This window comes from Cervus canadensis, chromosome 18 (assembly GCF_019320065.1).
Source record: "Cervus canadensis isolate Bull #8, Minnesota chromosome 18, ASM1932006v1, whole genome shotgun sequence".
NCBI classification, from domain to species: domain Eukaryota; kingdom Metazoa; phylum Chordata; class Mammalia; order Artiodactyla; family Cervidae; genus Cervus; species Cervus canadensis.
The window spans coordinates 29,774,759-29,801,052 of record NC_057403.1 but is presented as its reverse complement, the minus strand read 5'-3'; the positions used below and the strand labels follow the sequence as shown (position 1 = coordinate 29,801,052).

The following is a 26,294-nucleotide window of genomic DNA, read 5'->3' as shown; positions in this document are numbered from 1 at the left end:
TTTTCTTCTGCTCTGTATTATAAACAAAACAAACTAAGAGAATTTAAAGCCCACACTCCTACTTGCTGTGCTCCCCTCGCAGTGACCCGCACACCATCAGCGCTGAGTAGACAGTGCTCTTTTGGAGCAGGGCCAGCCTCTAGGGGTGAGGCAGTGGTGTAGCCAGGGGACCACTGGCTGCTGCAAAGAGTCTGGTTGGAGCTAGAGCCGAAGGGTGCAGCCTTCGGAGCTTGCCTTCAAGGTCAGGGCATGGTTAGCAATGGCAAGTGGGAAGCTGTTAATTGTGTTTTTAATTATTTGTGTGTAGTAGGTACTAAAGTAAATATCTGTGTGGTCTTGTTGGTTTTTGTTTTTTGAACATGTATTTTTTTTAATTGCACAAACTATACTGTGATAACAACAAATACTTTTTCAGTGAAAAACATTGCTCGGTATTCATTGCCTTTAACAGAAGACAGTTTTCATTTTCCCTTCCATTCTTCTTCATCCTGTATGTGTATATGTATTTTACTTATCTATGACTTCAATATAGGTAGTTTTTATAATCATCATATGCTTTTCAATATATAATTACATATTTTCACAAACAATTATTATGTAAATAATGATAGCTATATAATTTAATCTTTTTGACATTTTTATACCCTTGGTCATTTCACTGTTTCCTTGCTCCCCAATTTGGGGTAGATTGTTTCTGACTCTGTGGTTAGACCCCTAAAATTGCTTACTTCTCATTTTAAAGTGGCAGAATAAAGATGTCAGTTCTCTTACTTTTTTTTAGAATTACTTCAGAGCAATTGAGAGAAATGAAAAATAGTCAAATTCCTTCTTTGATGAAACTAAAGAGTCCTGTAATCTGGAATTACAGTATACGAGGAAGGGCTGCCAAATCTAGTGAAACCCCTAAGAGTGTAGAAAGATGGTGAGAGAGGAATCTCAAAGCTGCAGATTTTGGAAAAACCTGCCAAAGTTTAGTCCTCCAAAGTCACTGGCATATCCTGGGTTGGGGGGTGTGGTGGCTAATGGGACTGGATGTAAGGAGCAATGGCAGAAGCTTTCTTAGAGATACTCTGATGTGAAAGAGAAACTAGACAGACAGGCTGAAAGGCATCACAGAAACATGCCATTTTTGTAAAAGTCAAGAAGACCAGGGTAAAGAAAGAAAACTTGCATTTTCAACAGCCCCAAAGCTGCCAATCTCTGTTGACTAAAATGAGGAAAAGACTAAAACTTCACTGTGTAATCCACTCTGAAGCACCAGAAAAATTCTTGCAGGCCTAAGTTATGGCCCAGGCCTCTCCCCTGCATGAACTTCCAACGTGTAGCTGATTGGGTAAGAACTTGCCATATTCAGAAATGAGTTAATACTCAAAAAGGAGCTAGTACAGGATCTGTACAATGATACTGCAAGAAAAAAGGGAAGAGAAAAACAAGAACAAATGATATATGAAGAATAGTCACCAGAAAACTTTTACAGCAGAGACAAGAAGATTCTAGCCAGTCATGTCACAAGGAAAAGCAAACATAATACAGTGTTTGCCACTGTAGAAGGTGAATTCAGAGTAGGAATATAGCAAGGAATATACATCTTTAAAGAGAAGTAGGAAGATGACAAAAGGAAATGAAACTTGAGCTGACAGATCTTAGTCAATAAATAGAATATTTAAAGATATAATAGATAGAAATCATGACTGTAGGAGGCCAGAACCTGCAGAAAGCACAGAAAGAGAAATGTTGGACAGGACTGATTAAACAAAATAAAATTAGTAAAGTTAAAATATTAAAGAGAAGTGACAGCTGAGAAAAACAGCAGCAAGACTGCATAATTTGTGTCCCAAAGGAACCAAAACCGTGAAACAGGAAAAGAAAAAAAGTTTAAATGTAATTCAAGAAAACTTTCCAAAAATAAAAGAAGACTTGAATCTACAAATTGGAACAGGCACAGTGGGTCCCAGTAAGATTTGGCCTAGAAAAGTCATTAGCAAGTTGTAGTTATGAAATTGCTGTACTTGAGCAGTGAACAACTTTTGATCATCCAGACAAAAAGATCAAGTTCCGTATAATAGGCGACAAAGATCAACCTGGCTTCCAAGTTTTCCATAGTAACATCTAGTGCTCCAAGACCACGAATGATGTCTAGGAAAGTGATTTACATGTTTTAACCCAATTACTCCATCATATATAAAGCACCATACAGATTTTTTTGACTCTGAGAAACATGTGTTTTTAACAACGCTTGGAGAAGTGGATAGAGGAAAAACTTTATCCTGTCAAGAGATAAAAGGCAAAACAGTGGTAGAAAACTTGTCAGTGAAGTTCAGATTTAGTTAACTCCAGGACTAAGAATAAATAGTTACAGAACAAAACATATGTGAATGAATTGAAAATCGCTCAGTCATGTCCGACTCTGTGACCCCGTGAACTATACAATCCATGGATTTCTCCAGACCGGAATACTGGAGTGCGTAGCCATTTCCGTCTCCAGGGGATCTTCCCAGCCAAGGGATTGAACCCAGGTCTACCGCACTGCAGGTGGATTCTTTACCAGCTGAGCCACCAAGGAAGCCCATGAACAATGTAATAACATGTAATAATATTATTATATAATAGTAACACACCACAGTGTAGTAATAACATAATAGCACAAGTTAGAAGAGGAATTGGAAAGAGAAGGTAAAAGATGGTGGAGGTATCCTAATTTATCTTTTATAGCTAGAATTCAAAAACTCAACTAAAACTCATGTCCAGAAATAGACACACAGTATATATAAAAGAACATTCCAAGAAAAATATAATCAAATAAAGTTGGCAGAGGAGAAATATGAATTTCATAATAAGATTGTCATTACTCCTTGTAGGAAGTCAGTAGATACTATCCATTAGAGGTAAAGAAGTTATCCTCTGAGGTTATAAAGAAAGGTAACCCCTAGAACAAAAACATAAACCTTCCAAGTTAAAGACACATGTACACACATGCAACCACGCACACACACACACACACACACACACACACATAGAAACAAGCAGACAGATCATGTAGTGAAGGATTTGTTCTAAAAAGCAGCAAAAAGCATGACACAAAATGTATTAACAAAAATATATCCAAATGTTTTTGTTTAAATAAGTGTCAGTGGGTTTTAGGTTCACCTAATAAAAATTCTGGATCATAAAGCAAAATCCAAATCACATCATATTATGCATAAGATCCTCCCAGAACAAAGTTACTTGGATTAAACCAAAAGTATGGATAAAGACTTAATTAATGCAAAAGGGGGAAGGAAAATCTCAGACAGAAAATTGTATTAAGTGAAGCAAAGAAGGTCAGTGTGGTATGACCTAAATCAAATCCCTTACAATTGATTATACAGTGGAAGTGACAAATAGATTCAAGGGGTTAGATCTGACAGACAAAGTGCTTGAAGAACAATGGATATTGTACAGGAGGCAGTGATCAAGATCATCCCAAAGAAAAAGAAATGCAAAAAGGCAAAATGGTTGTCTGAGGAGGGCTTACAAATAGCTGAGAAGAGAAGCTAAAGGCAAAGGAGAAGGAAAGATACGCCCATCTGAATGCAGATTTCCAAAGAATAGCAAGGTGTGATAAGAAAGCCGCCTTTAGTGATCAATGCAAAGAAATAGAGGAAAACAATAGAATGGGGAAGACTAGAGATCTCTTCAAGAAAATTGGAGATCCCAAGGAAAGATTTCATACAAAGATGGGCACAATAAAAGACAGAAATGATATGGACCTAACAGGAGCAGAAGATATTAAGAAAAGGTGGCAAGAATACACAAAAGAACCATACAAAAAAGATCTTGATGACCCAGATAATCCCGATGATGTGGTCACTCACCTTGAGCCAGACATCCTGGAGTGTGAAGTCAAGTGGGCCTTAGGAAGCAAAACTGCAAACAAAGCTAGTGGATGTGATGGAATTCCAGCTGAGCTATTTCAAGTCCTAAAAGATGATTCTGTGAAAGTGCTGCACTCAATATGCCAGGAAATTTGGAAAATTCAGCAGTGGCCAGAGGACTGAAAAAGGTCAGTTATCATTCCAATCCCAAAGAAAGGCAATGCCAGAGAATGTTCAAACTACCACACAATTGCACTCATCTCACACACTAGCAAAGTAATGCTCAGAATTCTCCAACCAAGGCCTCAACAGTACGTGAACCAAGAACTTCCAGATGTACAAACTGGATTTAGAAAATGCAGAGGAACCAGAGATCAAATTGCCAACATCTGTTGGATCATTGAAAAAACAAGAGAGTTCCAGAAAAACACATGCTTTACTGACTACACCAAAGCCTTTGACTGAGTAGATCACAACAAACTAGAAAATTCTTCAACAGATGGGAATACCAGACCTCCTTACCTGCCTCCTGAGAAATCTGTATCCAGGTCAAGAAGCAACAGTTACAACCGGACATGGAAAACAGGCTGGTTCCAAATTGGGAAAGGACTACATCAAGGCCATATATTGTCACCCTGCTTATTTAACTATGTGCAGAGTACATCATGAGAAATGCCAGACTGGATGAAGCACAAGCTGGAATCAAGTTTGCCAGGAGAAATATCAATAACCTCATATGCAGATGACACCACCCTTATGGCACAAAGTGAAGAGGAACTGAAGAGCTTCTTGATGAAATTGAAAGTGAAAAGGCTGGCTTAAAACTCAACATTCAAAAAATGAAGATCAGGGCATCTGGTCCCATCATGGCAAATAGATGGGGAAACAATAGAAACAGTAAAACACTTAATTTTGGGGAGCTCCAAAATCACTGCAGACGGTGACTTCAGCCATGAAATTAAAAGACACTTGCTCCTTGGAAGAAAAGCTATGACCAACCTAGACAGCATATTAAAAAGCAGAGGTATTACTTTGCCGACAAAGGTCCGTCTAGTCAGTTCAGTCGCTCAGTCGTGTCCGACTCTGTGACCCCATGAATTGCAGCACACCAGGCCTCCCTGTCCATCACCAACTCCCGGAGTTCACCCAAACCCTTGTCCATTGTGTCGGTGATGCCATCCAACCATCTCATCCTCTGTCATCCCCTTCTCCTCCTGCCCTCAATCTTTCCCAGCATCAGGGTCTTTTCAAATGAGTCAGCTCTTCGCATGAGGTGGCCAAAGTATTGGAGTTTCAGCTTCAGCATCAGTCCTTCCAATGAACACCCAGGACTGATCTCCTTTAGGATGGACTGGTTGGATCTCCTTGCAGTCCAAAGGAGACTCTCAAGAGTCTTCTCCAACACCACAGTTCAAAAGCATCAGTTCTTTGGTGCTCAGCTTCTTTATAGTCCAACTCTCACATCCATACATGACTACTAGAAAAACAATAGCCTTGACTAGACGGACCTTTGTTGGCAAAGTAATGTCTCTGCTTTTTAATACGCTGTCTAGGTTAGTCATAACTTTCCTTCCAAGGAGTAAGCGTCTTTTAATTTCATGGCTGCAATCACCATCCACAGTGATTTTGGAGCCCAGAAAAATAAAGTCTGCCACTGTTTCCACTGTTTCCCCATCTATTTGCCATGAAGTGATGGGACTGGATACCAGGATCTTAGTTTTCTGAATGTTGAGCTTTAAGTGGGATGTGAGAGTTGGACCATAAAGAAAGCTGAACACCGAAGAATTGATGCTTTTGAACTGTGGTGTTGGAGAAGACTCTTGAGAGTTCCTTGGACTGCAAGGAGATCCAACCAGTCCATCCTAAAGGAAATCAGTCCTAACTATTCATTGGAAGGACTGATGCTGAAGCTGAAGCTCCAGTTCTTTGGCCACCTAATGGGAAGAACTGACCCATTGGAAAAGATCCTGATGCTGGGTAAGATTGAAGGCAGGAGAAGGGGACGACAGAGGATGAGGTGGTTGGATAGCATCACCAACTCAATGGACATGAGTTTGAATAAGCTCCAGGAGTTGGTGATGGACAGGGAAGCCTGGCGTGCTGCAGTCCATGGAGTTACAAAGAGTCAGACACAACTGAGTGACTGAACTGAACTGAGGCAAAGAAGGACAGTGTTTCAGTGATAAACACACAAACTATAAATAGGACTATCTGTGTATCAAATAATCAAAATATTTACAAAGCAAAAACCACTGGAGATGCAAGAAGAATATAGAAATACCTTAGTATTGAGTTTTAATTCTTTCCAGTCATAGAAAAACATGTGGACAAAAATAAGTAAGGAGGGACCTCCCTGGTGGTCCAGTAGCTAGGAGTCCATGCTAGAGGGCCTGAGTTTGATCCCTGGTCAGGGAACTAGATCCCACATGCTGCCTTTAAGACTTGGCACAGCAAAATAAATATTTTAAAAAATAAGGATATAAAGATGTAATATTGAATATGATAGATCTAATCTATAATATCTAAAGATAACATAGACTCATCTCCACAGTTTCCACAGAACATTCACTAAAACATTGATAAATTAAACCATAATGAAAATCTCGGTCCAAAAATACAAAAATTATATGATGATATTCTCTAATCACAGTGTGATAGCACATAGTCTTTGCTTGTTCCTGACTTTGGGCATAAAGGTCACAGTATCCCCTTTATTTAAATAAAGATAGGAGATAACTAACTAAAAAGAAAAATCAGTACCTTGAATTTTAAAAATAATCTTTGACCACAGGTAATTAAAGCTGAATTTGTAGAAATCACAAATGAAATCTAGAAAATATTGAAAACTATGTTTCAGAATTAATGAAAGAGTATTCAGATGAAAGTTTATAACTGTAAATACTTTCATTATTAAATAAATGAATTATTCCACTTATGAAGTCTCACAACAGAAGGAAGGATAAAAGTATTAATAAGAGAAATTGTCACCTCAAAAATAGGAAAACAGTTCATAAATGAATGGTTATTTGGGGAGTGAAAACTAAAACTGAAGAAAGATAAAGATGGGGTAGGAAGTGAAAATATCCAAAAATTACAAAGATCATGAAATATGGTCACAGAGAAATAACCATAAAGACCATGAAATAAGAAAGAGCTACATGATAATATTTTGTTTGATTTTATGCACATTAAATGAGTGGGTAACATGGATGATTTTCTAGAATATAAATTACCAAAATGGCCCCAGTAAACATAATTATTTCTGTACGTATGATAGAGAAAACTTGAAAAACACCTATCTAACCCCCACCCCCAAAATACCAGATGCTGTGGATTTTATGAAGGAATTCTGCCAAACTCTTAAAAAATTCCACTGCTATTTGAGCTATTCTAGAACACTAAAGAGAAAGAAAATTTCCAAGATATTGTTATAAATCAAGAATTACACACCGAACCTGAGGATCAGAATATAGCTACAGTCAGTTCTTATTTCCACCAGTTATGATCTATAAAGTCATTGAGAACTGTGAGTTAGAGAATACTGAACCATTGCTTCTGGGGAAATACGTACATGTATATAGCACACTCATATCACACAGAGGTTACAGTCTTAAATCCTAAAATCTCCTCCTGGTAGATTCTATTTTCTTTTTTTCACAAAAGAAAAAATGAGGTTCAGAAGTGTTACATGAGTCGCCTGAGGCCGTCCACTAATATTTGAAAGAGCTGGGATTCAAACTTTGTCCAGTGGTCCTGGAGCTGAGGCATCTTGCGCTGTGCTGCTCTGCCCCTTACTGAAAGAGGAGATAGAGTTATTGGCAGATGATGCAACTATATACCTGTTTGCCCCAAGAGAATCTAGAAAGTGGTTACAAGCAATAAGAAAGTTCACAATGTACCAGGGATTAAATACGCTAATGCCAAAACTAAATATGCAGAAGCCACGATAATTTTATTTTTACATTTGTCAAAAACTGAAATTAATAGGGAAGGAAGACTTCACATACGCCCTTTTAAAAAGTATTGCCTGGCAGTCCTAGAACGCAGCTCTCCTGTGTGACTGTTGCAGCCTTTTCTTCCCTCCTCTTCTTCACCAGACCCCCTCCAGTCTTCACTGTCAGCTAGGGACATTGCTTCCTGTTTCACCATATAGGGAAGGAAGAAATTATTTTTCCTAGTACCCGCCTAGGCTCTCTGGCTGGAGTCCCACAAATTGAGCTGGCAAAAGACAGATTAACAAGAGGAAAGCAGACAAGTTTCTTTAATACAAGTTTTACGAGACACAAACACCTTCTTAATGAAATGACCCAAAGAAATCCTCAAACCTTTGCATTTTTGTACTGGATTTGATGAAGAATCGAAGGTAATGGGAGAATGTGATAGTGTGTGAGCCCAGGGTAGTACAGTGGGGACACTGAGCAAGGCCTGTCCATTCAGATTCCTCTCAGCCCCATCCGTCTTCAGAGATAAGAGGTTCTTTTCCTCTGGGAAGCCACCTCTCACAAGAGTCCTAATGACGGCTTCTGGGGAGAAACGAAAGGTCAGAGTCCATTCTGCACCTGCCATCCGTCCGTTTCCTTCAGCTCAAAGTGTTCAGTGTGCCAAGGAGCCGTATTTTGAGGTAACGTGTTCTGAACTCTGTCAACTGAGAAAGGAGAAGCCAACCGAAGAGACGGCCCACCTGCCTCCACTCCACACTGCCCAGACCTGTACACATACTCGCCGACTTCCTGCCCGTGTGTGCCATACCCTTGCCCCCGTCTCCTGCTGATCCACATCGCTTTAGCAGTTCCTTCTCTGTCTCTCTCACTTTTTCCCATCCTAGAAGGAACAGTCTACTCTACCTCCCCGCCTCTTGCACTTACTGTCCCATTTTTCAGCTCACCTTAACACCAAAATTACCCCCAAAGTTTGGTGACTGGTCATCTGTGTTCCTCTCTTCCCCTTCTCTCTCTCAAACCCATTCCAATCAGGCTTCACCCATGATATGCTTAAAAAGGTCTGGCTAAAGTCATGGATATCCCCCAAGTTACTTAACTGTGTGCTTCCCTCATGGCTCAGCTGGTAAATAATCTGACTGCAATGTGGGAGACCTGGATTCAGTCCCTGAGTTGGGAAGATCCCCTGGAGAAGGGAAAGGCTACCCACTCCGGTATTCTGGCCTGGAGAATTCCATGGACTGTGTAGTCCATGGGGTCGCAAAGAGTCGGACATGACTGAGCGACTTTCACTTACTTTACTAACTGTAGTGGTCATTTCTCAGTCCTCATCTTACCTGACCTATTAGCATTTTTTCTTGCCTCCAGTACACAGTCTCCCGGGTTTCCTCCTGCCTCTCCAGCTGCTCCTTGGACTCCTTTACAGGCTGCTACTCAGCCTCCCGAGTGACCTCTTAATTGGCAGAGAACCCTAAGAATCAGCTCCTGTGTTTTTCTGTCCACCTTCAACTGCTAAGAACAGTCTGTCTGTAGCTTTAAATACCATCTCTATGGGCTTCCCAGGTGGCTCAGTGGTCAAGAATCTGCCAGTGCAGGAGACACAGGTTGGATCCCTATGTTGGAAAGATCCCCTGGGGTAGAAAATGGTAACCTACTCCAGTATTCTTGTCTGGGAAGTTCCAGGGATAGAGGATCCTGGCGGGCTGTAGCCCACGGTGTTGCCAAGAGTCGGGCATGACTGAAATGACTGAGCACGCACCGTCTCTATGCTTCCAGCTCCCAGATGTCCATCCCTGCTCAGACATCCCCTTGAACTCAGACTTGTATATTCAGCCACCTACTTGATCACCTGCATTTGTCCAATAGGCATTTCGGACTTAACTGACTTAAAACACCTGACCTTCCCTGGCTGCAGGTGTTTCTCCTTAAAACCAAATCTGTAAATAGCAACTTTGTCCTTCAGTGGCTCAGAATTTCTGTCCTTAGAGAATTCTAGTTCTTTCAAACGCCAAATCAAATCCTTTAGGAAATCCCATCAGTTTTCTTTCTGGCTGCACTGTGCAGCATGCAGGATCTTAGTGTCCCCACCAGGAATTGAACCCACCCTGCCCTGCATTGGAAGCACAGAGTCTTTTTTTTTTTTAATTTAGTTATTTTGATTGGAAGATAATTTCTTTACAATACTATGGTGGATTTTGCCATACATCAGCTTGAATCAACCACGGGTGCACATGTGTCTCCTCGTCTTGAAACCCCACCACCAACCTCCCTCCCCACCCCATCCCTCTGGGTTGTCCCGGAGCAGTGGCTTTGAGTACCCTGCCTCATGCATCAATCTTGCACTGGTCATCTATTTTACATATGGTATACATGTTTCAATGCAATTCTCTCAAATCATCCTACCCTCACCTTCTCCCACAGAGTCCAAAAGTCTGTTCTTTACATCTGTGTCTCTCTTGCTGCCTTGCATATAGGGTTGTTGTTACCGTCTTCCTAAATTCCATATGTACGTGTTAATATACTGTATTAATGTTTCTCTTTCTGACCTACTTCACTCTGTATAGTAGGCTCCAGTTTCATCCATCTTATTAGAACTGACTCAAATGCATTCTTTTTTATAGCTGAGTAATATTGCATCGTGTATATGTCCCACACACAGCTTCCTTATCCATTCGTCTGCCTGTGGACATCTGGGTTGGGAAGCATGGCGTTTTAACCACTGGACCGCCAGGGAAGTCTCTCAGTTTTCTTTTGATAGTATCTAGAATCGGCTCACCATTCACAACCTCCGCCTTTGTGTCTGCGAAGATTACTTCAACAGCTCCCTTCCTGGATTCCCTGTGGAGTCTATCCTGAGCCTAACAGCCAGTGAGATTCTTTCAGATGTTTGGCAGTGTATGTCTCTGCTCGAAACCCTTCACCCTCAAACTCAGCATGCCTGAAACCAAACTCCTACCTCACACCTCCCTACACACCCACCTTCTAGCTCAGGGCACAAGCCCAGGTCCGTGTGCCTGCAGCCCCCAGCCCCTCCTTACACCTCAGATTCTGTTTCTGCCCCTTCAGTGTCTCTGACACGACTGCGCTCCCTTGTTCCTTCTGCTCAGACCATCCTGTCGTCTCAGTGATCTCTCCAGGGTGCCTGTGGGCTGTTCTGACAGTTGAGCTCTCCCCTCAGCCCTCCACGGGGCCCACTGCCTCACCTCTTCCAGCCTCTGGTCAGCGTCATTTCATCAGTGAGACCTTCACTGCCCACCTCCAGGATCACAGTCCCACCCCCTTCCCTTCCTATCCCTCTTCTCTGCTTTGCCTTTTGTGTTTTACTGATTTATTCTCTTCTCCTCCTGCTCTGGATTATAAATTCCATGAAGGCAGAGATTTGTGCCTCTTCTGTTCCCTGCTCAATCTCCCGGCAAAAGATTACTTATAAACTGTTGGTGGTTAGTAGGTATTTGTTGAATGAATAAATGAATGGATGGATGGATGAATGAATGAGTGATTGGGGAGGATCAATTGGTTTAAAAAGATACCAATCAGAAGCACCAAACCCAGTGGGCAGACTAGGTTTTGGGTTTTTTTTTTTTTAATATTTATTTTTATTTATTTATTTAACTGCACAGGGTCTCAGTTACAGCACGCGGGATCTTCAGTCTTTGTTGTGGCATGCAGGATCTTTTTTTTCTTTTTTAGTTGCAGCATGCACACTCTTAGTCGTGTCATGTGTGATCTAGTTCCTGACACGGATCCAACCCAGGCCCCTGCAACCTGGGAGCTCGGAGTCTTAGCCACTGGACCACTTGTGACGCCTGGGAGGCTAGTTGAATAGGCAAAGAATAGTCATTCCTTTCTATTTATACCAGTCTTGCCTATTCCCTTTTTAAAAAATGCATTGTTCTTTCTCACTGAAACTCAAACTGCTTGGGGTCAAGGACTGAATTCTTAACACCTTTTATTTCCTCAGCAAATGAATGTTCAGTGATAAGAATAGGTAATTCTCATTTGGCTAAAAGTACTAAAGTCACTCACTTTTTTAAAAGTCTTTTTACCTTATGCTAACATTTTTTCTTACTTATTTGATACGGTAGAATTTGCACATCTCCCCATTGAATACTCCTGCAAAGCAAGGAGTCTTTCGACCTAGTAGGGTTAATTTGCACAGTGGTAACTGGTAGAACGAGGGATAATAATTGCTTCAACTGAGCCCAGTGGAAGCGCTGTCACTTCAGCTAGTCTAACCTACTCACAAACACGGCTTGGCAACTGTCACATGTCACTGCTTTAATCAACTCTGGGGCAAGCATCATCCCGTTCTAACAGATGGACATGAATTTAACCAGACAATAAACCATGCATGTGCCATAAATATGTTTGCTGAGGGCATGATTCCCTGTACAGAACTTTAAGAACAGCTGTCTTATCGTGAGCTACTGTTTCTTGGTGAGATGATTTGTTAACTGAATTCTGAACGGTTACATTTATCTTTAATGTAATCTTTAACGTTAATGTGATCTTTAATGTTAGTTTTTCAATGGCTTCTCCACTACCAGTTGCCTAGTTATTTGGGGGGCAATTTTTATAAACAAAAGTTATTTACGTGAGATTTTTAAAAGCTAATGATATGGTTCCTTTGCAAATGTGGTGTCATTTGTCTGAAAGGGCTTGTTACCTTTTGTTTGTTGCCAGGGTATGCGTATCATTAATTGTGAGATGTCATTTTTTTTTCTTGATGCCTGTTTCTTTTTAATACTTCTGTTAAATTACCATATAAACTACTACTTACATGGTTTTAGCTGTACAGTTTCTTAAAAATGCAATCTTTTGTCTTTCTCCTTTTTGCTGTCATTATCTTCAGAGACCATGTTTTCTTATTCTTTCAACAGTGCTTCTTCCCCTGTGGAACTTGTGCAAATTAAAATATGAAGCATTGTATTTGTTCATTTTAGAATCTTTAGAGGGTAACTGCTATTAGTGTACATTTTCATTGGCACTGTCCACCAGGCAAAGTAAAAATTGCTGTATAAAAACTGGAAAAGTGTTTGAATGAGTAAAGCAGATGTTCTCCTAGCATGAAGCAGATGTAAAACTTGCAAGTGGCTGTCTAATAAAGTACAGCATTTGGTTCTATACAGCTGGTGCCAAGATTTCCAATTAATCATGTCGAAATGCATTTTTACTAATCAGGATCCCCTCTGTTCTTTACATTCTGGGTATTTTAGAGAGAGAGAGGATGGGGCACAAAAGTGGCTTTCTACTTTTAGTACTTTGAGCAGTGTTTTTTTGTTTTGTTTTGTTTTTGTTTTCTTTTTCCTCATCTTTATGAAGTCAGTCTCCTTTTATTTCTTAAAGTGTATCAGATTTGGAGCCCCCTACATGTGAATGGCTGGTTTGGTTCTCCAGTTTGGTTTGGGCATGTGAGTTTGATGTTAGAATATTCCACTGAAGGCAGCCATACTTTGAACACTTTAAGACAGTAGGAGAGAAGGAAAGGAATGTAATATACTTAGTGGTTTGGTTTTTTTTAATTTGTATGGACAAAAGCTAATATTTGCTTAATGTCAATTCCTAGCTTCTATGGTTACTTGATCAAGGAGGAGGTTGAACATTCCAGGAACGAGGGATAGAATTTAGTTATATGTTATCAAAAGCAATGGAGCAGGTTTTGCCTAAAGATTGAAGGTGAATGGATTAATGTGACTGCTAAGATAAGACTTTGTAGGTATAAAAGAGACGGGCAGAAATCAGTAGCAAATGTAAAAGCTAGAAGAGCTGTATCATTTTCTGTCCTTTTTATAAAGCAAGTGTGCTCATGAAGTTACATTTCAGAACCTCATGGGCCTGAAATGTTTGATTTCATGTTTGATTTCCCAAGGATAAATTTGTTTTCTATGAAAGGCAACTCAGTATATAAGAAGGTTTGCTACCCTGTATCTCCTGGCTTTTTAAAAAAGAAGAGTTAATAATGATAAAACATAACAGTTTTTGTTTCAGTATCACTAAGTGAATGTTTACACACTCTTTGAAAATTGAGTATTTCTTCAGTGCTCTATTCATGAATTGATTTATAGTACTTTTTTAAAAGGTAGGAGAGATATTTCTTTAAGTATCTTAAGGGCAAAAGGAAATACATTGCGTAATTTCCAGATCTGAAGATAAATAGTATGAATGGTTCTTTTAACGAAATGTTTATTATTATTTGAAAAATAACGGGAGATGGAGAAAGCAAAGATGTGCTAAAAGAAGTTATCGACTAGAAAGTTAAGATTTTCTTCCCCAATAAAGCTGCATTTTTGGAATATGGATCTGCTGTATAGGAAAAAACATAGATGGTATTACATTTTAGACAGTGTGTTACAGAATCTGGTCTTTTTAAATACTGGTGTTAAGAATCTATAACAACATAGGTTATAAAAATTTTTGTTCATTTATATTGTTATATATATATATGTATGAAATATAAGGTCTAGGAATATTAATAGGATGATTCCAGAAAGTTCCCCATGCTTGTTACCAATTGCCTGCATATTTTGTATTACTGATTTAAATCTTAAACTTCATAAAAGCATCTTGCAACCTAATTGACTAATAGCTACTACTTTAGATTTTCAGTTCTTCTAAAATTGAATATTTATATAAAAGCAGTTTAATATTTCTTATATCCATTTTCCTACAAGAAAATCTTTCCACCAAGGCTACACTTATCAGAGTAAAATTCACATGTAAAAGATCTGCCCTATTTTACTAAGAATAACTTATATTCTTAGAATAAAAAGATTATCAATCTTATATAATACTATTAGCTTTTAGGCGAGTGTCTAATGCAATTGTAGTTCTTTTTATTTGAGAGACTTTTTTCTACTGTCCCTATTTTGTTTCCAACAGTACATAAGAATGCTGTTTTTTTAAGGTTTTAATTTGTATGAAATAAAAAAACATTAACTCTAGAATATTAACTTAAATGGAACTAGTTTTCTCCTTTGTTAAAAATGATTTGTTAGAAAAAATTTTAAACAGCCACAAATATAGAATAGTAAAATCAACCCCTGTAATATATACCCAGCTTCAATAATTATTAGCCTTCTGTTGCTTATTTGTTTATTGAAGCATATTAATAGTTGATATACAGTATTACATAAGTTACACATATACAATATAGTGATTCACAATTTTTAAAGGTTGTATTCCATTTATAATTATTACAAAATGTAGGCTGTATTCCCTGTCTTATACAGTATGTCCTTGTAGTTTATATTTTTTTAACTGTTTGTTTTATTTTAGGGTATAGCTGGTTAACAGTGTTGTGAATTTCAGATGAACAGCAAAGGGACTCAGCCATACATGTACATATTATGTATCAAGCCTTCCATTGTTTTCTATTGGGGTATAGCTGAGTAACAGACAGTGTTGTGATCGTTTCAGGAGAACTAGCAAAGGGACTCAGCTATACATACACATGTATGTATCAAGCCTTCCATTGTTTTTATTTGCCAAGATTTTTTAAGACTATTTTGTCCGAAGTTTTGGTGTTGTTTTTTTTTAAGTTTTAGTTCTGTGTCCTGTTTCTCCAGTGACAGTAGATGTTTAAACAAAACTAGGTCATGTAAACCCAATAAACCTCACTTTATTTCAGGAAGTGGAGCGAGAAATCTCATTCAGAACAGAATGTGGACTATATTACTCCTACTACAAGCAGATGCTGCAGGCGCCTACCCTCATGCAAGGTAATCACAACTAACAGTTTTATTTAGGGTCTGCTGCATTCTTTTCAATATTTCAGCCAAAATATACTTCTGCACTAATACATTTTAAATGTTTTGTAGGGCTTGTGTAGTTTTTCTTTGTACTTGTATGTTTTTCCTTAACATAATCAATCTGTGAAGATGTTTTGCTCGGGAAGAAGTTATATATAATATTTTATGTAATTCTCCTCTCTCTGCATCTCAGCTCTACTCCATCCCAAATTATCTGTTTGCAGTTTCTTGGTTTTACTGTTGTTGTTTTCTTTCTCATGATCATTTTGGAAAAGGTCTCTGTATTGAAAAGGAGTGTTGTCTGAAAACAGGAGACACTTGGGCAATGCAAATGAGAATTACAGTTGTCTTTTTTGTCTCCAGTGCCCCCATTCATTCCTTTATTTTGCAGTTACCTTTTTCCTCCATTTTCTGGGTTTATAAGTGGTTTAGTGTGTACTCTTTACCTTTACTCCATTTAATGGAACCCCCACAAAAGGCTCTCTCCTACTTAATATATGCTTTATATCCTTAATATGGGTGCAATGGCAGAGAATTGCCTTTTTCTAGGCTTTGTTTGGAATCAGGCATATTTTTGGCAAGTATCCGTCACAGGTAATGTTTTGTACTTCTAATTTTATCACAATAGGAGACTTGAAATTTTGGCCGCCTTTCATTTTAGTGCTATAAAAGTTCATCAGTTGACTCCCGTGTAGATAATCACATTCAAACGTAATAAGGTGAATTACCCACCAGCCCACCAGCCTTGTACTTAATGGTTTTGGCAGCCATTGATGACGCTTGCTATGTACATTATTTCAGTAGTTACAGAAGTGACTGTCATTCCTCCTGCATTTATTAGCCAAAACTCTGTTATATAGAAAACCTTTTTCTCATCAGCTATTTGGTTACCCTGAGATAGTTTATCAAAAAAAAAGATGTCAGGGTAAGTGTTGATTTCTCATCCCATATAGTTGACCCTCATTATTCATGGATTCAATATTTGCAAATTCACCTACTCACTGAAACTTATCTGTAACCCCAGAGTCAATAGTTTTGGTTCTTTCATGGTCATTCACAAGCATGCGCACAGCAGTGAAAAATTTTAGTTGCCTGATGTGCGTGTTCCCAGCTGAAGCTGAACAAGGTGATGCACGGCTTTCATGTTCTAGCTCTCAGACTGCAGAGTCCTTTTCACAGTCTGTTTAGTGCCATGTTTTTTGCATTTTTGTGCTTTTTGTTGGTGACTTTGATATTTAAAGTGATCCCCAAGCATAGCACTGAAGTGCTATATAGTCTTCTTAAATGTGAGAAGGCTGTGGTGAAGGCATACAGAGAAAATACTTGTGTTAGATAAGCTTTGTTCAGGTGTGAATTACAGTGCTGTTGAGTTAAATGTTAATGAATCAACAAATGGTGTCTTTCGACAAAAACTCACATAAATCAAGGTCATGTGTTGATCATTTGATGAAAACACATGACCAGAAGCTTGGAAGAACCTAACCCTGTTTTTCCTACTTGTTCAGTATTGCTCAGTTTTCTTTGCAATTTTATAGAACATAACTACAGTGAGTATGAGAATCAACTGTCCTCAAACTTATGAGTTGCTTCTCTAGCATTCTCTAAAGCAGTGGTTCTTATTCAAGGGCAGTTGTGTCCCTGAGAGACAACTGGAATGTCCAGAGAGCTTTTGATTGTCGCAGCTTAGAGCGGAGGGAGTGAGTGTGCTGCTGGAATTTAGTGAGCAGAGGGCAGACATGTTTCTAAACATCCTGCAATGCTCAGGACAGACCCCTGAACAAAGAATTATCAGGACCAAAATATCAAAATACAGGTAGTGCTGAAGTTGAGAAACTGCTCTAAAGGCGAATAATGAGTATTTTCTAAGTATCACTGTGAACGCAGTAGTTGATCTTTCAGTTCATTTAAGTCATTTGTTAAGACTATTCTTTTACAAACTTTCAAACATATAAAAATGTAGAACTCTCTAATGGGTTTGCACTCAAGTATCACTCAACTACAGTGGTTACCAATTTATGACCAATCTTGTTTCCTCGATACCCCCTACCCTCCACCTGGATTATTTTGGAGTAATTCCAAGACCTCATATTGCTTATCTGTAAATATATCAGTATATTTCTCTAAAGAATAGCAACTCCTTTTTGTAAATATAACCAACTTGTCATTGTCACAAATAAGAAATGACTTAGTATCAAATATCCACTCAGTATTCTCATTTTCCTGATTGTCTTACAGATTTTTGATGTAGTTTTTTGAGATCCAAGTAAAGCTCATCCATTGCAGTCTTTTGCGGTGTCTTTTCCTTCAAGCTATGGATTTCTTACCATCATTTTTTTCCTTGTAAATTCCTTGTTGAAAACAAACACAGATGGCTTTGTCCTAGAGTTTTCCACTTTCTGGGTTTTGGTGGGGGCCCAGTGGCTGCATTCGGTGTTTCTCTGTTGTCTGAATTCCCTCTTGATTGGCAGTTAGATCTAGAGGCTTGCTCAGATTTAGGTTCTGCTTTTTGGCAAGAATACTTTATAGATGGTGTTGTACAATTCCACATCAGGGAATGTACAATTCTTTCTTTTGAAGTTAGGTCTAGTCCATCCGTTATTGAATTCTCAGCCTTTCACCTATTGGTTTGACACCACTGATGATCACTACCTAAATCTGTTCATTGTGTCATGACTACAACGTGGTGATAATCTAAGTCTGTAATTCCTGCCATCATTATCAGATGGAATTCCTCTCTAAAGAAAAACATTTTCTCTTCAACTGTTTGGCAGCCCAGAATTTTAATTCCTAAAGGAAAGATGGGAGAAGTATTGATGCTTTCCCTTTGTTATAGAATGAGTTACATCTCTCACATCCCTTAAAGGTTTGCTTGTTTAAATATCACCATAAATGCATGGATTTCTAATACTTGATGTGTTTCAATCTTTTGCCTTATTCTTCTTAAAACAAATTGTCCAATCTTTAGCCAGTGGGATGCTCTTCAGATCAGCTTCTGTCTTTCTGATATGACTCCTGTAGTCTTTGCAGACTCCCTCGTTTTTGACATGACAAGTTGTTTCAAACCCATTTTGTGTGTTTTCTCCCCCTGGCTTAGAATCAGCTGTTTCTCCAGAGAAGCCCCAGTCCTCTTTCGCGGCTAGAGACGTGGTTAGAGACCACATTCTGGGTACCCAAGGCCCTTACTGCTTCTAGGTTGGTCTTTGTTTCCAGACCTTGTTAGTGAGCAGAGCTAGGAAATGTGATTTTTTTTCCCCTGAGAGAAAATATGAATATAGCTATTTTTAGCTCAAATTTAGAACAAGGTTTTACTTTCTCAACTTTACATTTGTATCTTTTTTATTTAAGTAAAAAATTTTAACTTCTTATGATATGAACATCACTTATCTATTTTTTGCTGCTGTGTGTGATACTTACAGTGTAGAAATGATAATATTGCTACCAACAGTGTGACTGCCTAGAAAACAAAGCTGTCTTTGTAATTCTGTTTTATTTTTTTATTTTTTGTTTGTTTTTTGCCTTTGGCCACACCGTGTGGCTTATGGGACCTTAGTTCCCTGGCCAGGGACTGAACCTGGACCCATGGCAGTGAGAGCGTGGATTCCCAACCACTGGACCGCCAGGGATTTTTGTCCTTAGGATGTGGCCTCCTGGAAATTTATAGTCACGTTCCTCTATTCTCAAGAACACTAGAAAGAGGTGTTTTTTTTTTTAATACCAACTCAGTAGGTATCTTTGTTTTATCTTGCTTTCGGTTTTCAGGGATTGCTTTGTAAAACATTTTAATATATATTTTTATACTTATTTTTAAAATGTTTACATGGTTCCAAAGTCGAAACTATAAAACGGGGCATTCAGGAAAGTCCCCCTCTCATCTCCACCCTGTTTCTTTTCTTACTCTTAAGGTAACTATTTTTATTAGTTTTTGGTTTATTCTTCCGCAGTTAATATTTTCAGTGTGAGCAAATATTTTATATATTTTTATTTTACCTTTTAGTGTAGAAAAATCCCTGCTTACTGTACACACTGTTCTTTATTTTGCTATTTTTTTTACTTGAATGAAATCCTCGTCACTCTGGAGTAGAGTAGCATGATATTCCTTATTTATTTGCTCACTTACATTCCTGCAGTGGCACAGCACCCCTTTGTGTGGGTAACCACACTTTATTCAGGTAGTCTTCTCTGCCCGCTCGGACTGCCATAGCAGACTAGCATAGACTGGGTGGCTTAAAAAGCAGAAGTTTATTTTCTCACCATTCCGAAAGCTGGCAGGCTGAGATCAGAGCGCCAGCACAGTTGGGTTCTGGTGAGGACTCCCTGGGTTTGCTGACGGCCACCTCTGCACCCTCAGAAGGAGGAGAGGCAGAGAGCAGGCTCTCCAGTGTCTCTTCTGGTAAGGGCACCAATCCCATCGTGAGGCTCCCCCGCTTACAACCTTCATCTCTACCTAATTACGTCCAAAGGGCTCATCTTCAAATACCATCACATTGGGGGCCCCTAGGACTTTGACATGGACGGGAGGCACTTAAAGACTCCATACCACTCCTACATGAGTCTAGTAGGACTGCTGTGACAAAATAACACAGACTGGGTGGCTTAAACAGTACAGTTTTTTTTTTTTTTCAGTTGTGGAGGCCCGAGGTCTACAATCAGGTACTGTCAGGGTTGGTTTCTGGTGAAGCCTCTTTGTGGCTTGCAGATGGCCCCATTCTTCCTGTGGTCTTAGATGGCCTTTCCGCCGTGTGTATTCTTAGAGAGAGGGAGAGAGTCCCCTTTTGTCGGTTCCTCTTCTTATAAGGACAGTAGTCCTGTCAGATTAAGGTCCCACCCCATGACCTCACATCTTAACCTTTTTACCTCCTTATAGACCCTATACAAATACAGACACACTGGGATTAGGGCTTCAGCATAGAAATCTGGGGAGACGCAGTTCAGTCCAAAACACCTCCCAGTGATGGACTTTGGAGTTGGATGCATAACTTTGTACCTATGTCATTTTGTCTTTTTGCCAGTCTGTCTTTGGAAATAATTCCTAGACTTGGACTTCCTGGATCAAAGAGTAAATGCATATGTAATTTTGCTAGGTGTTGCCAAATTGTCTTATGTAAGGATTATATCATTTTGCCTTCGCAGCTACAGTGTATGAAAGCACCTTCAGTTCAGTTCAGTCGCTCAGTCATGTCTGACTCTGTGACCCCATGGACTGCAGCACACCAGGCGTCCCTGTCCATCACCAGCTCCTGGAGCTTGCTCAAACTTAACGTCCATCAAGTCAGTGATGCCATCCAACCATCTCATCCTCTGTCATCCCCTTCTCCTCCTGCCCTCAATCTTCCCCAGCATCAGGGTCTTTTCAAATGAGGCGGTCCTTTGCATAGGGTGACCAAAGTACTGGAGCTTCAGCTTCAGTCCTTCCAATGAATATTCAGGGTTGATTTCGTTTAGGATGACTGGTTTGATATCCTTGCAGTCCAAGGGACTCTCAAACATCTTCTCCAAAACCACAATTCAAAAGCATCCGTTCTTCGGCACTCAGCATTCTTTATGGGCCAACTGTCACATCCGTACTTGACTGCTGGAAAAACTATAGCTTTGAGTTGATGGACCTTTGTCGGCAAAGTAATGTCTCTGCTTTTTAATATGCTGTCTAGGTTTGTCATAGCTTTTCTTCCAAGGAGCGAGTATCTTTTAATTTCATGGCTGCAGTCACCATCTGCAGTGATTTTGGAGCCCAAGAAAATAAAGTCTGTCACTGTTTCCATGGTTTCCCCATCTGTTTGCCATGAAGTGATGGGACCGGATGCCATCATCTTCGTTCTTTGAATGTTGAGTTTTAAGCCAGCTTTTTCACTCTACTCTTTCACTTTCATCAAGAGGCTCTTTAGTTCCTCTTCGCTTTTTGCCATAAGGGTGGTGTCATCTGCATATCTGAGGTTATTGATATTTCTCCCAGCAATTTTATTCCAGCTTGTGCTTTATCTAGCCCGGCATTTCACATGATGTACTCTGCGTGTAAGTTAAATAAGCAGGGTGACAATATACAGCCTTGACACACTCCTTTCCCTTATAGGCTCACTAATGGAATACATTGTCAAGCTTCTTGATTGTTTCCAAGCTGGTAGTTGAGAAGTGGTATCTCAGTGAAGTTTTAATTTGCATTTCTAGTAGGAGTGAGGTTGAGCATCTTTTCAAATGTGTAAGAACTGTGTGCATGTTCTTCTGTGAACTATCTATTCATACCTTCTGTTGAATAGTCAACTTGGTTACAGTAGCAGGTGACCAAATTATAGCAGTGGAATTCTTTAACAACAGATTGATTTCTCACTCTTATTATCCAGCCTCTATGGGGAACATACTGTTATCACAGCAGAGGGAATATCTGCTGATATGACCTCTGTCACATCCACTCACATGCCATTGCTCAGAGCAAGTCATATGGCCAAACCCATCCCAGGGGAGTAAGGGAGGCTTCATATATTCTCCCCGGGGAGGTCCTACAGGCCTCATGACAGGAAGGCAAGGCAGGAAAATATAAAATCCTCTTGTGCAAATTTCTGTAGAAGATTCTATCACATCACGAAAGTTATAATTTACCTATGTTTGTGTAAACATTTAAACAAGTGTCCATCTGATATATGGGGGGTAAGCTCTTTGTGGATGTTGTTGTTTGGTTGCTAAGTCGTGTCCCACACTTTTGCAACCCCATTTACCGTAGCCTGCCAGGCTTCTCCATCCATGGGGTTCTCCAGGCAAGAATACTGGAATGGGTTGCTGTGCCCTCTTCCAGGGGATCTACCCAACCCAGGGATCAAACCCGCATCTCCTGCATTGCATTGCAGGTGGATTCTTTACCGCTGAGCCACCTGGGAAGCCCAGGCTCTTTGTGGATAGGATATATTATAGCCCCAATACCTAGCACATTCTCTGACATATACTAAAGAATCTATGAATAGTTTTGAATGAATAATTATCTTTTCCTGAATTTCCAAATATTAATCTTAGGTTTTCGTGGCTTAATATATGATAACAAAACGGAATCTATGAAGACAATTAACCTCCTTCAGCGAATGAATATTTACCAAGAGGTTTTTCTCAGTATTTTGTATAGAGTTCTACCCATACAGGTATGTTGTGATCTGTGACATTGAATTTAATACCAGATGAAAGTCAGAGTGTTGAAATGTTTCACATAGGTTTTTCTGATCTTCAGCTGTCTTGATATAAAAACAACAATTTTATAAAAACAAGCTAATTTTCTCCTTACATATTGTGAATTTTGCTTTTTATTTATATTTTATAAGATATTTTTACATATAGATACTTTGAGACTTTTAAGTGTGTAGTTTGAAAGCTGGTAAATATTTTCAATTGGCAATGTGTAATCACTCCTCATTTATCTTTGAATTAAAAAAAAAAACCTGGAAGATTAGCAGATCACAGTGACCCTCTTCACCTGAATAAGGGAATACTAGACAAAATGAGGTATAAAATTTGTCTGAAGCCAAAGTCTTCAGGAACTTCCCTCTTCTGCTCTTGATATTGAGAAAGAAGGCTGCTAGCACACTTTTACATGGGAAGGAGTGATGGATGCTTATTTCTTAAAATTAATACCAAACTTCTAAATACTAAATTTCCACTTGCATGTTTTTTAAGTGGCAATGAGTAGGAGTAGGAGTTCTGTAACAAACATTTTTTTATCATTCCCTTTTACAGAAATATATAGAACCAGTTTATTTTTATATTTACACCTTATTTGGACTCCAAGCAATTTATGTCACAGCTCTTTACATAACCAGCTGGCTCCTGAGTGGTACGTGGCTTTCAGGACTGTTAGCAGCCTTCTGGTATGTCACAAACAGGTGAGTTGGAATCAGTATTCCTTTCTCCCTTTCTAAGTGTAAGTTTAGAAAATGAAGTTACTTCATTTCCAGGTTAAAGAAGATTGTTCTTCCACATCTGTGTGAGAGTGTTTTCTCTTTGGGAAGCCCTGGTGGCTCAGCGGTAAAGAATCCACCTGTAATGCCAGAGACATGGGTCTGATCCCTGGGTCGGGAGGATCCCCTGGAGAAGGAAATGGCAACCCCCCTCCAGTATTCTTGCCTGCAGGATTCCATGAACAGAGAAGCCTGGCATGATACAGTCCATGGAGTTGAAAAAGAATCGGACACGACTTGGTGACTAAACAACCACCATTTTCTCTTTGGGTTACCTCATAAAGATTTTATTTAGTAACATAGAAAGTCCTACTTCTGTATTAATATGTCTACAACTGAGGAACAAAACATTGAATTGTAAGTCAAGAGAATCATCTGTAATAGTCCCAATTCTGTTACTAACTTGCTGTATGATATTAATCATAGTCATTTCTCTAGTCATAAATCTCATTTCTAAGGTTTAATAATATCTTTATTAGCAACCTCAATAAGATTGTGTGGAGCTCCTAATTAGCAAAGCATAAAGCACTGTACAAATGTAAAGAAGTTCTTATATTATTTAATTAATATATATTAATTTCCAAATACCAGAGCATTATGAAATAGCATTTTTAAAAAACATAGTCAAGATATATCGAATTATTGCCTGACCTGTAAAAGCAATATCAATATTCAGTCAGTATCAGTCTTAAAATTTGAACATGAGTTCTAATACTGGTTAATCCTCAACAAATTACTTTTTATTATAACTTTATTGAGTGGTTACTATATGCTAAGCACTTTACATTAGTGCTGTATATGTTATTTTAGCAACCTTATAGTGTAGGTACTATTATTACTACTATTTCAGAGATGAGATAATTGAAGCTTAAAAGGTTGAGTTTTATAGTATACATTATATATATAAATATATGTAAAAGGTTAAGTTATATGCATAGACATGTATATGAGACTATTTATTAGGCATATATATTTATATAGAAAGGTATACACACACACACACACACACATATGGAGCTAAGTTTTAATCAGAATTCAGATGCAAAGTGTGAGACTGCTGTTACGCTGCTTCTTAACAGTTTAATCTAACATATGATTCCAGCTAAAAGTCAAATTTACTTCTATTAAAAGTAAATGAAAGACATTTGTTGGATATCTAGTGTGTAGGAATGGTTCTTGGTACTGGGTGTACAAACTTGAAAACTATTCTTGCCCTCTGGGGGTTCACATTCTAGGGGAGTGGGTCAAACAGTTTTTACCAGTATCTTTTTTAATTTATTTATTTTTTATTGAAGGATAAGTGCTTTACAGAATTTTGTTGTTTTCTGTCAAACCTCAACATGAATCAGCCATAGGTGTACATATATCCCCTCCCTTTTGAACCTCCCTCCCATCTCCCTCCCCATCCCACCCCTTTAGGTTGATACAGAGCCCCTGTTTGAGTTTCCTGAGACATACAGCAAATTCCCGTTGGCTATTTATTTTACATATGGTAATGTAAGTTTCCATGTTACTGTCTCCATACATCTCACCCTCTCCTCCCCTCTCCCCATGTTCATAGGTCTATTCTCTATGTCTGTTTCTCCATTGTTGCCCTGTAAATAAACTCTTCAGTACCATTTTTACCAATTATTAATCAATGACAAAATTAAGACTCGAGTATAAAACACTACCAGTCCCACCCCTGTCTACCTGTGGACAGGTTATTTAAATTTTCTCAATGACAGTTTTATGTTACAGGGATGATGATAAGGATGAATTATTGAGAACCAAGAACCAAAATCCAAATATACTTAATGTAATATGTCTTTCACTTCAGGAAATCTTTGAGGTAATGGTGGTAAAAATTACCCCTTGGGCCCTTTGTGTTTTCCATGTGCAGAATAGATACCACGAGGGTGGAGTTTACCATCCCCCTGAGAGAGAACTGGGCGCTGCCGTTCTTTGCAATCCAGATAGCAGCAATTACATACTTCTTGAGACCAAACTTACAGCCTCTTTCTCAAGTAAGTTTTTACAATCCTTTGTGTCTATTTTTAGTTCTCCAGTTTTATCTTAGAAGCTTCAGAAAATGTGATGTTCATAGTGTCCCAGTGTCTGTTGATAGTTCTTATTCCACAACCAGTTTTTTAACTTGAGTTACATTTTTTTTTTCCAAGTCTTTCCCTACTTTACAAAGAAAATGTTTTCATTTATGATGTGAAAAATGTTCTTTGTATCATCTGCCCTTAAATAGTTGCAGCAAACCCACACAAAATTTCTGCAGAGCTGTCAGAATTTTTAAGCGATTGCTCTTGAGATGTGATTTGGTGCATTATCGCCTCCATAATAATATGGAGTACACATACTGTATGTGAATATTTATATGCAAAGTGTCACTTTAGGATATTTAGAGCATAAGTAACAAATGCAAGAGTTTTCAGAGCAACACTTTATAGTTTTTTTCTGTTTTGTTTGTAGAGATATTGGCTGCTCTTGAGAAGACTTGTCTGAGAGGCTTTTTATTAGTAGAGACATGTAAATTATATAAAATTTTCTTTTTACAGAGGCTGACACTTCTTGCCATTTTCATATCAACTTTTCTCTTTAGTCTAACATGGCAATTTAATCAATTTATGATGCTGATGCAGGCATTAGTGCTGTTCATACTGGACTCCCTAGACATGTTGCCAGCAGTGAAGGTAAACTTTGCTTTCTTTTCTCAGTTGAGATGGTCATTGTTTAATGTTCTATATCATAGAGTGAGCTCAAAATATGCACATGCTTAATGATAAAGTTGAAGCTGCTTCTTAACTGTAATGTAAATATCCTGTGGTCAGTTGA

General features: G+C 38.8%; 1 protein-coding gene across 2 annotated transcripts in view; it reads left to right on the top strand.

The window, feature by feature from the left end:
• Positions 1–26,294, top strand: part of DPY19L3 (dpy-19 like C-mannosyltransferase 3) — a 75,674-nt gene that overhangs the window by 9,362 nt on the left and 40,018 nt on the right. For both annotated transcript variants that reach the window (XM_043435567.1, XM_043435566.1), the window contains 5 exons: positions 15,420–15,510; positions 22,540–22,661; positions 23,251–23,396; positions 25,354–25,477; positions 26,018–26,152. In XM_043435567.1, the coding sequence (XP_043291502.1) occupies positions 15,420–15,510; positions 22,540–22,661; positions 23,251–23,396; positions 25,354–25,477; positions 26,018–26,152 (618 nt within the window). The remainder of the gene's footprint in view (positions 1–15,419; positions 15,511–22,539; positions 22,662–23,250; positions 23,397–25,353; positions 25,478–26,017; positions 26,153–26,294) is intronic.